The 16,156-nt window shown below is 48.2% G+C and overlaps 1 protein-coding gene across 1 annotated transcript in view; it reads left to right on the top strand.

The window, feature by feature from the left end:
• Positions 1–16,156, top strand: part of COLEC12 (collectin subfamily member 12) — a 105,606-nt gene that overhangs the window by 78,560 nt on the left and 10,890 nt on the right. The window contains exons 3-4 of the mRNA XM_065398317.1: positions 3,526–3,624; positions 12,673–13,719. Coding sequence (XP_065254389.1) covers positions 3,526–3,624; positions 12,673–13,719 — 1,146 coding nt within the window. The remainder of the gene's footprint in view (positions 1–3,525; positions 3,625–12,672; positions 13,720–16,156) is intronic.

Below are 16,156 nucleotides of genomic sequence, written 5' to 3'. Positions count from 1 at the left end.
CAGACCCTTAAACTGCCAACCCTCTATGGGAATGTCCACCTCTACAAGTTTAACTGCTGCATCTCGGGTGACAAGTTGATGCTGCCTGATCCATCTCTGGGTATTCTCCAGGAGACTCAAGAACGACAGCATCCATAATATCAGTCACACTTTGGATGTCCAGCCTCTGCTAACGAGTGGCCCACTGTCAGTTTTTGGGCAAATGCCTGGGTCCGTAATCCCCCAGTCCATCTTGCAACTTGAAATTTTTGCCGATACCTTTCAGTCTAAAGGCCACCCAGTCCAGGCTGGTCGCTTTTACCAGTTTGTAGTTCCTTGCCTGCTCATCACGAAAGCTATGTAGGCTGCCTGACCCCGTTAAATAGGGGGCTGGCCATAGGGCCCAGATTTTCTTATCCCATCCTGCCCCCATAGTCACTCTCTCAGACATGACCAAAAACAAGTCAGGGTCATCTGTAGGGCCCATCTTGCAGAGGCCTACCCCCTGCACCTGACTGCCAGTCCCCACCGCAGGACTCACCACACTTTGTAGTGGTTGTTCCTGCCCCTGGGCTTGCTCTCCTATAAATTCCAGAAAACTCCCTTTTGTCGGGCTCTACTAGTCTCCCTCTCTTCTACTTCTCCTCCCCATCCATTTCCTGTGCTCTTTTATCCTGGCTCCTTGTAAATTAGCTTATTAGCTACCCAGCCCCAACCCGATCTGGTAATCAGGAACTCCTCTCTGTAATGAGGCCCTCCCCCGGACCCTAACTGGTTAAATAGTGATCAGAGTGCTGGTTCAGGTGCTGATTGCTATCACTCTGTGACAGGGCCAAAGTAATCCCTGACTTCAGTGTAGTTAGGCCAGGGATGAATGTAGCCCTAGCTGTCTGTTCGGTTTATGTTTTTGAAGCAGCATGGACCCATGAAAATCCTGCTATATACATGTATGTATCTTCAAAAAAATAAGATGGAAGATTAATAAAGGGACAAGGACCCCTTGGCTGCCACAAATTAAAGTGCCAGGTTGTGTATGACCTTTGCATGAGTGCAAAGAGTAGGAGGAGGGCTCATGAAGTTACACTCCCAGTACAGGGGTCCCTCCCACTTGTGCTTGGGGGAACACAGGGACTGCTCTTTTGTAGTTCCTGCCAGGCTACAAATCACCCCAAAGAGAGTGGGAAGGCATAGGGAGGAAGCAGGGGTATGGCTTTGTCCTCTACCTCCACACTGGCTCATCCGAAGGCGTGGTGCAGCACCTCTTCTTCTGCATGCTAGGGGGCTGGAGGAGTGACACAATGCAGCACAATGTCTTCTGGAACCCTTCGTGGAGTGGTGCAGATCCTCTCTGCCCAGAGGCTAAATAATCTGTGTATAGGACAGAACCTTCTGGCCTTAGCTGTGATTTGAATACACAGACACCAAACTGAAAATGGACATGGACTTGAAGGTCAAGCGATAGGGTTGCCAGGCATCCGGTTTTCAACTGGAATGCCCGGTTGAAAAGGGACCCTGGCAGCTCCGGTCAGCACTGCTGACTGAGCCGCCTAAAGTCCGGTCAGCGGCGCAGTAGAGCTAAGGCAGTCTCCCTGCCTGCCCTGGCTCTGCGCATCTCCCGGAAGTGGCCAGCATGTCCGGATCCTAGGCACAGGAGTAGCAGCAGGGGGCTCCATGCAGTGCCCCTGCTCCGAGCGCCAGGTCCGCAGCTCCCATTGGCCAGCAACTGTGGCCAATGGGAGCTGCAGGGACAGTGTCTGCGGGCACGGGCAGTGCGCAGAGCCCCCTGACCCCTCCGCATAGGAGCCGGACATGCCGTCCGCTTCCGGGAGCCCCCTGAGGTAAGCGCTGCCTGGCCGGAGCTGAACCCCAAATCCCCCTCCCGCACCCCAACCTACTGCCCTAGGTGAGAACCCCCTCCTGCATCCTAACTCCCTCCCAGAGCCCTCACCCCCTCCCGCACCTCAACTCCCTGCCCCTGCCCTGAGCCCCCTCATGCACCCAAACTCCCTCCCAGACCCCACCCTCCCGCACCCCAACCCCCCTACCCCAGCCCTGAGCCCCCTCCTGCACACAAAAGCCCTCCTGGACCCTGCACCCCACACTTCCTCCTGCACCCCAACCCCCTGCCCCAGCCCGTAGCCCCATCCTGCACACAAAAACCCTCCTGGAGCCTGCACCCCACACTCCCTCCTGAACCCCAACTCCTGCCCAAGCCCATAGCCCCCTCCCGCACCCCAAACCCCTCATCCCTGGCCCCACCCCAGAGCCCGCATTCCCAGCCTGAGCCCTCAGACCCTCCCAAACCCTCACCCCCTGCCCCAGCCCAGAGCCGCCTCCCACACCTTGAACCCCTCATTTCTGGCCCCACCCTGGAGCCAGCACCCCTAGCCAGAGCCCTCACCCCCTCCCGCACCCCAATCCCCTGCCCCAGCCCAGTGAAAGTGAGTGAGAGTGGGGGAATGGAGTGAGTGGGGGCAGGGCCTTGGAGAAGGGGTGGGGCCTCGGGGCAGGGCATGGGTGTTCAGTTTTGTGCAGTTAGAAAGTTGGCAACCCTATCAAGGCAGAATCTAGCATCTGAAGCATTCAATTTCCTCCTTTGCTTGTAACAATTTATAAATACATATTTAGCACTTAGCCTTCTGGAATACTTCATTTCTGACTCTCTCCTTCTTCCGTACCCATACTGTTGCCATGAAAAGCAACAGAATGTGTAACTGCCAGGAAAACAACTCAAACCTCCCCAAGCCAAGAGCAAATCAGGAACAGCCATAAGTCCAGGCTGGGCTGAATGACCATAGTTTAAACCCTTGCAAATCAGAATTATTTAAAAACCGTTGTTTAATTAAATGTCCTTATGTTGTTAGCAAGAGGTTTCAAACCTCTGTCACTTTTCAGAAGACATTATTTAAGAACAGCACTTTATATAGGTTCTATAGCCTCCACACTTAATAGTTACGATGAAGTTCATAATGATTAAAAGGATCAGAAAATTACTTGGTCCATCTAAATGGAAGTGGCCCACAGGAGAGTGAGAGGGAGTCTGCTGCTAGCGAGGTAACAAGCCTCAAGCATACAATATACCTTCATTAGACAATGAGGCACCTTTAGTAGTTAAATATTATAAATAATTGATTGATTGAAGAGGAAGACTCAGAAGAATCTTCATGAGATGAATTTGTTTATTATCAAAATAAATATTTGGTTGAAGCATAGTGGTTAACTTCTTAGCAGAGTACACAGTCATATGAGCAGAAGAGAACACACCGTTCTGACATTATGCAGAGTACTTTAACTCTGGAGTTAAGTGGAAAGCAAGGTAATTGTTTGTTTGTTTGTTTGTTTGTTTGTTTTTAAGTATTTTCTATGCTTGACCCCAAATATTTTGTATTTTTCATTATTTACTATACTCTTGTTTGCTGTTCTTCTATATAACTTGTTATAAAAACGTCATTACTTACACCATATCTCATAGTTGGAACTTCTCACAATGATACCTACAAAAATTACACATGTAAATGCCTGTTAACACTGTTCTCAATTTTCCAGTTGTAGAAAAAATGGACAACGTTACAGGTGGCATGGAGACATCCCACAGAAGATACACTGAGAAACTCACAGAAGTGGAGAGTGGTCTGAAGAAATTAGGTAATCTCCACATAGCCAAAAGCCAGATAAGGCATCCTATCTGCATGTCCTTGTGTGGTATTATTGTGGGAGTTGATCTGATCTCCACAGGTCTGTCTGAACAGGTGGCCAAGGTACCTGCATATCCATTCCATCTTAAGTTTTAGTTCCAGATTCAGGACAGCTCTTAATCACATCCTGAATTCCCCCTGAAACCACGTTGAAATCAAAGGGACTTCAGGATGTGCTTACAAGCTATCCTGAATAGGAATGATTTTCTGAATCAGAGCTGTAAAGTGATGCAAACATTGATGGACAAAAGAAGAGACTCTTGAGAACGAAAGTCTTCACCCACCCAGTAATCTTTGAGCTGATGTTGTTTAGCAGATAAATTCCAAATCTGGAGTCCATGCCGAGAGATGTTCAAACAATAACGTATGTTTAACCCTCACCTGAGAGGCAAAAATATAACTTGTAGGAGATGAACTTCATCAGTTATTAGTGCTTAAAGTGTGCTGGGTGGAAACAGGTCACAGACCCGGGAAATAAGACTTCTAAAAAGCAAGCCAGGTTGCTGAAGGGCACAGTTTTAATACTGCCTGGGGGGGGAGGGGAAGAGACAGGGAGACGGACCCCTGATTGGCTGCTGGAAGCAGGGAGAGCTCTCCCCAACTCCCTTAGCAATCCAACATCATTCTCCCAGGAGGAGTGGGGGAGGGGGAAGAGCAGAAAGAGTCAAGCAGCTCAGAGTAGCTCCGTTTCCTCTTCCCCCTTCCCCTTCTGTGAGCAACAGGATGGCTCCTCTGCTTTTCTCCCTGCAACACCCAGCCTGGGAATGGTGAGAGAGGGGACTCTACTGCAGCGCCCTTCAGGCCTGGAAGTGGGGGTGAAGAACCCCAGGAACTACAGGGGATACAGAACTGATGGGGGATGAGGGGAGAGCCGTAGCGGGGCAGAGCTGATGTGGGGACCACAGAGACAGGATCGATTTGAGGCCGAGGGGGCAGAGTTAGTTGCTGAGCAGGGGGACAGGCAGATGGGGGGGTGGGGGTGATGAGACCCCATACACACTTTTTTCAAACCACTCTGAGCACTGTCAGTCATCATGGGAAGTGCAAGTCATGCAGTTTGAATGTAGATCTCCCACGTGATATCACGCTCCCAACTTTGAAGAAAAGAAGAGATAAGTGGTGTAGAAAATATTTTCTTCACTGTACATTTCTAGCCTTCCTCCTCTGCAACACTGAAAAGGAAGCTCCAGATATTCATTAAAAAGATGATATATATATATATTTACTGCTTGAAATAGGTTGTTAGTTTTATAGGGAGACAAGGTGGGTGAGGTAATATCTTTTAATGGACTAACTTCTCTTGGTGAGAGAGAGAAGCTTTTGAGCAACACAGAGCTCTTCACGTCTGGGAAAGGTACTCAGATTGCACAGCTAAATACAAGGTTGAACAGATAGAATATGTCTATTTATGCTAAACTAAGGGACCATTCAAAGTGACATAGCCCTATAGTCATAGGACAAAAATGGGAGATTAGTGGGTTACAGATTGTTGTAATAAGATATAAATCCTGTCTCTTTATTAAAACCATGATTTTTAGTGTCTAGCAAAGTTATGAATTTAAGCTCCCAGGCTCATCTTTTGAAAGTGTTGGGCAGGTTTCCTCTGAGGATGAGGACTGAGGTCCGATATAGAGTAATTGTTTTGTGAAAAGTGTTCATCCACAGTTGATGTGGTGTTTTTTTCTTTTATCATTGTCCTTTGTGAGTTCATTTGAGAGTGTAGTGATTGTCTGGTTTCACCTACGTAGTACTGGAGCATTTAGTGCACTGGATGAGGTACCCCACACGTTGCCATAGGCATGTGTAGGACCCATGGATCTGGAAAGGTTTTATAGATATTTACAGAATATTAAGTGAGGTCCTTGCTGCTAGGAAAGCTCTTTAGTTTGCAGTTCAGTCATAAAATAACTCTAATGGCTTCTCAATAAAAGATGTCCATAAACTGTATGTTAATGAAGTCATTCAAAGTCCTGTGTTTGCAGTGGTGAGTTCATAGGAAGGGAATGTTACAGCTAAAAGCACATACAGCCTTCTGTTGTTCTGTGATTTAAGTTAATCGTAGTCTGGAACTGTTGTGATCAAATTCATTTCTAAGCATTGTTGGTACTCTGTAGTATGTATCATATGGGCCAGATATAAGGGGTGATTAGCCCTATCAATTCCTATTTAAGTCAACTCCCATTTAAAAGGTTTTAAAAGTTTAAACATTTAAAAAAACCCGGGGGCAATATCTGTGGGGCATATTAGCAAGGGGGCTCTAGGAGGGGAGTTGCGGGGAGCAGGGTCATGGTGGGGCTGGCACGGGGAAAATGTGAGGGTCAGATGGTTTACTACTCACCACTCTGGCACCTCCTTGTTGCTACAGCTGGGGATTAGCTCTCAACCAGACTTATTTTGTTGCTCATCCAGTCTCTCTCCTGCTGGACTCAATTGCTCCCTCTTTCCCAGTGGCTGGTAGGGGAACCCAGGCCAACCCAGGCCAATCTCTACTCCAGATTCCAGCCCAAGAACTGTATGTCTAGTAACCACAGCCTAAGCCATCCCTGACCCAGTTGCTGTTTGCCTGGGCTCCTTCCTACCTTTCTTCTCTAGCTTTGCCCCTCTCTGGGTAACCATTGGAGCTTCCTGGGCTCCCTGTTGCCATTTCACTCTTTCCAGGCTCTTGCCAAAGTCTGTAGTCTGAGGCAGAATCCCAGGGTTTTCTCTCCCCTTAGGCCTGGTCTACACTAGGCGTTTATGTCGAATTTAGCGCCGTTAAATCGAATTAACCCTGCACCCGTCCACACCACGAGGCTATTTAGTTCGACATAGAGGGCTCTTAAATTCGACTTCTGTACTCCTCCCCAACGAGGGGAGTAGCGCTAAATTCGACATGGCCATATCGAATTAGGCTTGGTGTGGATGGAAATCGACGCTAATAGCTCCGGGAGCTATCCCACAGTGCACCACTCTGTTGACGCTCTGGACAGCAGTCCAAGCTCGGATGCTCTGACCAGCCACACAGGAAAAGCCCCGGGAAAATTTGAATTCCTTTTCCTGTCTGGGCAGTTTGAATCTCATTTCCTGTTTGGACAGCGTGGCGAGCTCAGCAGCACTGGCAACGATGCAGAGCTCTCCAGCAGAGATGGCCGTGCAATCCCAGAATAGAAAGAGGGCCCCAGCATGGACTGATCGGGAAGTCTTGGATCTCATCGCTGTGTGGGGCGATGAGTCCGTGCTTTCAGAGCTGCGCTCCAAAAGAAGGAACGCAAAGATCTATGAGAAGATCTCGAAAGCCATGGCAGAGAGAGGATACAGCCGGGATGCAACGCAGTGCCGCGTGAAAATCAAGGAGCTGAGACAAGGCTACCAGAAGACCAAAGAGGCAAACGGACGCTCCGGATCCCAGCCCCACACATCCCGTTTCTACGAGGCACTGCATTCCATCCTTGGTGTGGCCGCCACCACTACCCCACCACTGACCGTGGACTCTGAGGATGGGATATTGTCCACGGCCGGTTCCTCGGACATGTTAGCAGACGGGGAAGATGAGGAAGGAGATGAGGAGGACGAGGCAGTCGACAGCGCTTACCAAGCTGATTTCCCCGACAGCCAGGAGCTCTTCATCACCCTTACAGAGATCCCCTACCAACCCTCCCCAGCATGTAACCCGGACACAGATTCAGGGGAAGGATCAAGCGGTAAGTGCTTTAAATATATAAACCTTTATTTTTTACAAAACTTGAATATTAAGACTAAGAACAATCTGTGAATCATGATTTCTTCCCCCTGGGCGCTTAAGTAATCAGTAACAACTATTTAAAAAAAATCAAACAGTGTCCGGTTGTGCATGATTGTGCTGCCCAAGCTGCTCGACTCTTTAGTCCCTGCTACTGCAGCTATATGAAAATCCGGTCTATATGTCCGGGGATAGAGCAGTAATCCTCCACGGACATCTCCACAAAGCTCTCCTGCAAGTAATGGGATAGCCTGTTCATCAGGTTCCTGGGGAGAGTGGCTTTACTTGGTCCTCCGAAGTACGAGACGTTCCCGCGCCAGGAGACAAGCAGGTACTCCGGTATCAGTGCCTTGCATAGCATGGCGGCATAGGGCCCCGGTCTCTGCAGGCTTTCTCGAAGCATCCGTTGGATCTCGGTGTCCGGGATCCTCATGAGAGTAATGTCGCTCATGATGACCTGCTTTGAATTAGGTAGGGGACTGTTAGTATTGGGACTGCTTGCAACAAGTTCCTTTACAGAACTCTGACCGCTGGTTTACAGCCACGCGGTGTGGGCGGGAGAGGGGCAGCATACAGGGATCTTTCCCTGGCACATCCGCGAGGGGGTGGGACAGGGCCAGAGTTCCTGCTTGGCCGATTGCTGGCAGCACAGACTGGCAGTGCTTTCAATGTGAAAGGAGGCCAGTGGTACTCCTAAAGTTTTAAGCAGCCACAAGTCTACGGCTTACCATGTTTGCCTGCTACAGAGAGTACCATGTCCTGCCCCGCTTCCCAGATCGGCAGTGCAAAAGCCCAGGCACTGAAGGCGAGGTTCGAAAATTCGACCTTGTCCTGAGTGCGCATGTGATAGGTGTGGTTCATGGTCTTATTCACAGAGAAAGACTATGTTCTTGATTCACAACTACATTTATCTTTCGGATGAATTCACTGCCTTTTCCTCATTCCCACAGCCACATCTGCAACTGTCTCCCAACCCAGCCTGGCATCACACTCCCAGAGGCTAGCGCACATTAGGCGGAGGAAGAAGAAGACGCGAGAGGACATGTTCTCAGAACTAATGGACTGCTCCCGAGCCAGGCAGCACAGCAGAACCAGTGGAGGGAGAATTTGTCCCAAATGCACCGGACACACATGGAACGTGAGGAGAGGTGGCGGCAGGAAGACCAGCAGGCGACTCAAACGCTGCTTGGACTTCTGAGGGAGCAAACGGACACGCTCCGGCGCCTTGTTGATGTTCTGCAGGAACGGAGGCAGGAGGACAGAGCCCCGCTGCAGTCTATCAGTAACCGCACTCCCCCGCCACCAAGTCCCATACCCCCCTCGCCCAAAGTCCAAAGAAGGAGGGGCGGCAGAGTCCGTGAAAACTCTCACTCCACCCCTGCAGACTGCTCAAGCACCAGAAGGCTGTCATTCCCCCAAATTTGAAAAGTCCTTTCCTGCCCGCCTCACCCAAGCCCCCGTCCAACTTTCACCCCCCAGTTTCATGTCTGGTTGTTAATAAAAAATACGTTTCTGTTCATTACTGTTTCAGTCAGGTTCTTTTGAGGGAGAGTCTGTCTGAAGGGGGGGAAGGGGCTTGGTAATTGGACAGGACAGTCACCTTTAGCAGGGTACAGAGGCGGGGGCAGGTCCAGCAGCAGGGCACATACACAGTGCAGTGACTAGTTACCCTGGTCAGTCTGGGAGGTGGTTTTCATGTTCTGTGGGGGGCGGGGGGGGGGTTGGTTGCTCTGTGACTTTGTGGCGGGGGAGGGCAGTTACAGATCTTATGCAGCGGTCCTTGTCCTGGATCACAGAGCCACGCAGCAGGGGATCTGTAACCCTCCTCCCCCTGCCATAAAGTCACATAGCCCCCACATACACGCAGTCCCGCTCAGGAGGGCTGGCAGGCTCCGTTGAAACAACCAGTCCGCCACTGCGAATCCTGTCATTCCTGGAGTTTAGAAGGATCATTTGCATCAGTACACTACACCCGCTCCCCACCACAGTCTGCGTCCCCGGTTTCAAAGATTCCCGCGAAAACAGTACTAAAGACAACGGTGTTCAATAACAAAATAAAACTGATTTTATTTTTTTGGAAGGGGGTGGAGGGGGTCTGTAACTGGAGAGGATAGTCATCCTTAACTGGGTAAAGAAACGGGGGCAGGTTCAGCTTCTCTGTACAGAAACTTAAAAGTCAATGGTTACCCTGCTCACTGTGGAACCTGGCTTTCAAAGCCTCCCGGATGCACAGCGCGTCCCGCTGGGCTCTTCTAATCGCCCGGCTGTCTGGCTGGGCGTAATCAGATGCCAGGCTACTTGCCTCAACCTCCCACCCCGCCATAAAGATCTCCCCCTTGCTCTCACACAGATTGTGGCGCACACAGCAAGCAGCTATAACAATGGGGATATTGGTTTCGCTGAGATCACAGCGAGTGAGTAAGCTTCTCCATCTCCCCTTGAGACGTCCAAAAGCACACTCCACCACCATTCTGCACTTGCTCAGCCGGTAGTTGAACAGTTCTTTTTCAGTGTCCAGGGCGCCAGTGTAGGGCTTCATGAGCCAGGGCATTAGCGGGTAGGCTGGGTCCCCAAGGATCACTGTAGGCATCTCCACATCCCCAAGAGTTATTTTGTGGTCCGGGAAGTAAAAACCTTCCTGCAGCCGTCTAAACAGACCAGAGTTCCTGAAGACGCGAGCGTCATGAACCTTGCCCGGCCATCCAACGTTGATGTTGGTAAAACGTCCCCTGTGGTCCACCAGTGCTTGCAGCACCATTGAAAAGTAGCCCTTTCGGTTGATGTACTGGCTGGCCTGGTGGTCCGGTCCCAGGATAGGGATGTGAGTTCCATCTATAGCCCCACCGCAGTTTGGGAATCCCATCGCGGCGAAGCCATCTATGATGACCTCCACGTTTCCCAGGGTCACTACCTTTGAGAGCAGTACCTTGACGATTGCGTTGGCTACTTGCATCACAACAACCCCCACGGTAGATTTGCCCACGCCAAACTGGTTCGCGACAGACCGGTAGCTGTCCGGCGTTGCAAGCTTCCAGAGGGCTATGGCCACTCGCTTCTGGACAGTCAGGGCTGCTCGCATCCGGGTGTCATTGCGCTTCAGGGCAGGGGACAGCAACTCACAAAGTTCCATGAAAGTCCCCTTCCGCATGCGAAAGTTTCGCAGCCACTGGGATTTGTCCCAGACCTGCAGCACTATGCGGTCCCACCAGTCCGTGCTTGTTTCCCGTGCCCAGAATCGCCGTTCCACAACATCCACATGACCCATTGTCACCGTGATGTCCTCGGAGCTGGGTCCCGTGCTTTGTGAGAGGTCTGTGCCCCTCTCAGAGTTCAGGCCCTCACCGCGGTGCCGTAGCCTCCTCGCCTGGTTTATCTGCATCTGCCTCTGGGAAAGGTGGATGATAACCTGCGAGGCGTTGACAAGGGCCACAACTGCAGCGATGGTCGCAGCGGGATCCATGCTCGCAGTGCTGTGGCGTCCGCGCTGTCACTGACCCGAAAAGTGCGCGAACTGATTTCCCGCCGGCGCTTTCAGGGAGGGAGGGAGGGCGGTAGTGACAGACGGATGACGACAATTACCCAAAAGCACCCTCGACCCTTTTTTTTTACCCAGAAGGCATTGGCGGCTCGACCCCGAATTCCAATGGGCAGCGGGGACTGCGGGAACTGTGGGATAGCTGCCCACAGTGCACCGCTTCCAATGTCGACGCTTTCCCCGTTAGTGTGGACTCACAAAGTTGAATTACTGTCCTTAGTGTGGACACACAAGTTCGACTTTGCAATATCGATTCCACATATTCGATTTAAGTGAAATCGAAATACCCTCGTAGTGTAGACATACCCTTAGATCGCCTCCTCGTCTCTTACTAACACACCTCCTCTACAGGAAGTGACTACAGTATTCCTTCCTGCGACCCCCTTCTTCCTTGCCACTTCCTGGTTTTATACCACCTCAGCCTGCCCCTGCCCAGCTGGGATTCATCAATTAGATCTTATCAGTCCTGACTCCTCCTGGTGCAGCCATCACAGGGTTAACTGGTCCTTTTTATTTACTCAGGCCTTATGTGGTGTAAACACTCCATCACAGTGGGACAGGTCATAGGATTGTAGGGGTGTATGGGGGCATAGAAGGATTACCACCTGGCCGGTATTTGACCAGCCTGGCTGTTTTTTTAGCGGATTTGCCAGTTGCCAGAAAAATAATTTTATCTGCTGGGGTGGGTTTTTTTGTTTTGTTTTTTGTTTTGTTGTTGGGGGGGGGGGGTTTACGTGGGTCTAAAGATTTCCAATATCATCACAATACACTGGGATTTCTAATGTTAAAAGTTTTTGTGTCCAGCTAAAGATGCTCGCAGTGTTCCCACTTCCACAGTTTAAGTAAGAAAATGATGTTATCAATCTTATCTATGTGTCATCTCTCTAGATACTATAAGAGGCTGTTGAAGGGGGGGGAGGAGAAGGGGTTGAGGAGTTTCCTTGTGGTTGGGGCTTGCAGTTGGGCAGGCTTGCCTTGTTGGGGGGTGGATTGCCGGGGGGGGGGGGGGTTGGGGAGGGGCTGCATTTCAAAGGTGGTAACCCTAGGGCATAGCTGGAGGCAGGCATGGATAGTGAACAGCACTGTGAGGAATTTGGGATATGCGTGACAAGCAAGAAGTGGCACTGGAGCTGGAAGGATCCAGGATCCTTGGTCTGTATCCACAGCAGGTCATGGGTGGTGGAGCATAAGCTAGTTCTAGCTGCTGCTAGGTAGCAACAGGGTGGTGCCCACTACCTGGCCGCTCTGCAGGCCTGGGATTGAGCCTGCTCTGCCTTACTCCAGAAAGGACCATCAGCTACTTACTTACTTACTTGTACCCCTTCAACTTATTGAACTCTACTTAATCATCCAATTTTTTCTTCAGTACAGTAGCAGTACTAGACTACACCTACTCACCACTCTCTCTAAAAGTTAATTTTTAAAAGAAAGTAAAACAATCATGTTTAAATGAATATATATAAACAGTAGTGACAATAGAACCATCAGTCTATTCCACTGGGCAAGACAAAGGGTCACATTCCATTGGCTTCAACAGCAGTTAAGTTCATGTGTCTGGGGGCAGAGTTAGATCCTACAGCATCTGTTTTTAGAAAAGTGACAATAGAATGTTTCACCAAGTGAATGCTTTAATTGCCTGATCACTCTTAGATACAGCATTTACAGTGCAGGAAAGAGTCTTTTTATATTGTGCTTAAAATAAACCAAACAAAGCTAATGCTTTTAAAAATTTCCCTCTTTAATAGATGACCAAACTGGACAAAAAGATATGAGCACTAACAAAGAACTTTCTAGCTTCAGATCTGACATTCTGGCTCTTCGCCAGCAGCTTCAGGAGATTGCAGAGAAAACCACCAAAAACAAGGATACACTGGAGAAGCTACAAGATTCTGGAAATGTATTAGATGACAGGCAGAGCCAAATGAAAGGTGTCTTGGATAGCAACTCTTTCATGATCATCAGCGTCAATAAAACTCTCCAAGCATACACTGGCTATATCAACAATCTCCAACAAGACACAAGTAATATCCAAACAAATTTGCAAAGCCAAATGCATTCTCATAATGTGGTCATCATGAATCTAAACAACTTAAATCTGACACAAGTTCAGCAAAGAAATCTTATCAGTGTTTTGCAGAGGTCTGTGGATGATACAAGTCAGGCTATCCAAAGAATCAAGAATGACTTTCAAAATCTGCAACAGGTTGTCCTTCAAGCACGAAAGGACACTGATTGGCTTAAGGAGAAAGTGCAAAATTTACAGATGTTAGCAGTCAACAACTCAGCATTGGCCAAAGCTAATAATGATACACTTGAAGACATGAACAGTCAACTTAGCTCATTCAGTGGGCAAATGGAGAACATCACCACAGTTGCACAAGCCAATGAACAAAATCTTAAGGATCTGCAGGAGCATCATAAAGATTATGAGAACAGAACTTCTGCCAAGTTTAACCAGCTAGAAGAGCGCTTCCAGCTCTTTGAGACAGATATAGTCAATATCATTAGCAACATCAGCTATACTGCGCATCATCTGCGGACACTGACTAGCAATCTCAATGAGGTCAGGACAACTTGTACAGACACCTTAAGTAAACACACAGATGACCTGACTTTTATGAACAACACGCTAGCCAATATTCGTTTAGATTCTACATCTCTCAGGATGCAACAGGATGTGATGAGATCAAGATTAGATATTGAAGTTGCAAATTTATCACTAATTATGGAAGAAATGAAGCTGGTAGATTCCAAACATGGTCAGCTCATCAAGAACTTCACAATACTGCAAGGTAAGATGAATTTCAGTCTATACCTCAAGTTGTACCTCATAGCAACATATGGGTTTTACTTGCTTTAAATAAAACCAAAATACTTCAACTTTTTTTTTATTATGGGTTAAATTATCTCCTCCTGAACAAAGCCTGAATAGCTGAGCTTGGCAGAGACGTAGTTTGTGAGGGAATGGGGAGAAAGAACACTCCCCATGTTGTCCAAGGAGCAGCAGCAAAGCAACTGTGTGACTGCTATAAGATTGTGGTAGTTCTCAGAGCTCCTGCTGCCCTGTTCTGCAAGGTGAAGGTCCAGAGGATTTGCACAATGCAAATCTTCCATTCCTGCACTTCCCACACACCACACCAGGCCTGGTCTGGCCTGCCCAGCCCTTCCTGTCGGCCCTGTGACCAGGGCTTTGGCTGCTGCATAACCCCTCTAATGTGCCTGACAGCACCTCTGGTAAAATCTAGCCCTAAGAAAGGAAACATTGACCAGGAGATCACAGGTGTTATCACCTACTCTCTTTGGAATTTGCTGTCCGGGACTTTGGCTTCTCCCTGCATCGTTGCCAGAGAAAGGGATCCTTAGTTTAACCTTTAATAATAAAAAAAATTAGTCTTTCATTTTATGAAAGTCCTTTTTCCAATTTATGCTGGGACAGAGACCTTATCTGTTCCATTAGCTAATCCTAAATCTGGGAGATGTAAGTTTGGTTTAAATTTTTCCACCCAATATTCCCTTCCCTCCTTTACCGGCCTGAAATTGGAATGTTGTGAAAGAAAGTTCTAGGTTGGTTAAATTTTATTCTGACTGTTGGGTCTGCTTTTGAACTATCGTCTAAAGCAGTGGTTCTCAACCTCTTTACCATTGTGGGCCACATATACAGCTCTCTCTGTGTTATATGAGCCACATTGACACAATATATATACTACCTGTATGGTCCTGAGGATGTCACATGGGCTGCAGCTGTGTGCTGATTGGGACATGGGTTGAGAAACACTGGTCTAAAGTAAGCCATAATAGTTGTGGAGAGGGTGGAAACCTCAAGAAACCAATCCCTGCTAAGGAGGAAATAGCTGAACAATACAAAAGTGGATCATTCCCAGAGAGGTCGCCCTTAGTGAAAAAGTAAAACTATTTTGTTTTAAGCCGGCTGGGAGCAGGCTGGGAAACCTCCGGTTTCTTTTCATCAAAGGATACTTTATTTTCTTCAGAAGTAAATATACACACAAAGTTGTTGAGCTTTTTCTTTTCTTTTTTCTTCTTCTTTTTTTTTGTCTTCCAAGCCAAGTATTCTTCTAAATGAAGTAAATACTCCATATTGCTGATCTGATTTGAACCAGGTCTTGAACCCTGATCACTAGGGCTGCCAACCCTCCAGGATTGTCCTGGAGTTTCCAGGAATTAAATATTAATCTTTATGTGATGAAACCTCCAGGAATACATCCAACCAAAATTGGCAACTCTACTGGTCACAGAAATAAAACCTTCCCTCAGAATAGATACAAGCATGATCCATGATGCATGTGAGTCCAGAGCACCTTTCTTACCTGGTCTCATTTCACACAGAAGTAGCTGCCTCCATTTTCAGAGACATGTTAGGAGCTTATCCTTGATGGAGATTAAATGGGATAGATTTTGAAAAAAAAGAATTTAAAATTTACTGAGATGTGCTTATCCATGAACAGTATCCAAACCTGCTTTAATGATCAAATATGGAAGACCACTCCTTCTCACCGTCTTCTCATCTCCTGCTATGACTGGTGCGCTGTCCTGCTATGAATATCCAATAGGCAGGTAGCATACTGTAGTCTTTCCATTAACCCTCCAGTTGGCTTATTTCTCACTACCCATCCATCCCATGATTCTCAAATAGCCCATAGCTCCTTCATTTCTCCCTTTCATCATTCAGCTGGTCTGTGGTTCACTCCCAGTCTGCTTCTTGCTTCATAATAAACGTGTGGTGCAATAACTCTCAAGCCTCCCTGATGTTGTGGGGGCATTCTGCTTTTGGGCTTTCTCTTTTTTTGACCTTGTTCCACTATCCCAACATGTCACTGCTAAATCCCATGCAGGTTCCACACCAAGACAGCGCCGCTCTCACTGACTACATCTTGCTGTTAGAGTGAAAGGAGAGGTGTGGTTGGAAACAACAGGGAGAATAGAAGAAAGGGAGAAAGAACATAATAAAGGGGGAGTAGAAGAAGAAGAAAGAGAACAGAAGGAAGAGTGAAAGGATAAGATGGGAAAGAAGATTGAAGTAGGGGGAAATCATGGTGCAGTAAGCCTCATATTTCAGGGGCCTGTGATCCACAATGGCTGCTGCTTTGGCTGCTATTAAAAATGGAGAGAGATCTTCACCTTTAAGCCCTGCACAGTTCTGCCGCCCCCCCCCATGTTCCATATCTCATTTCCTTACTCCAGCCCCCCACACCCACATACAGACTGCTAATC

This window comes from Emys orbicularis, chromosome 2 (assembly GCF_028017835.1).
Source record: "Emys orbicularis isolate rEmyOrb1 chromosome 2, rEmyOrb1.hap1, whole genome shotgun sequence".
Lineage (NCBI taxonomy): Eukaryota > Metazoa > Chordata > Testudines > Emydidae > Emys > Emys orbicularis.
This window is presented reverse-complemented; position numbering and strand designations above follow the sequence as displayed.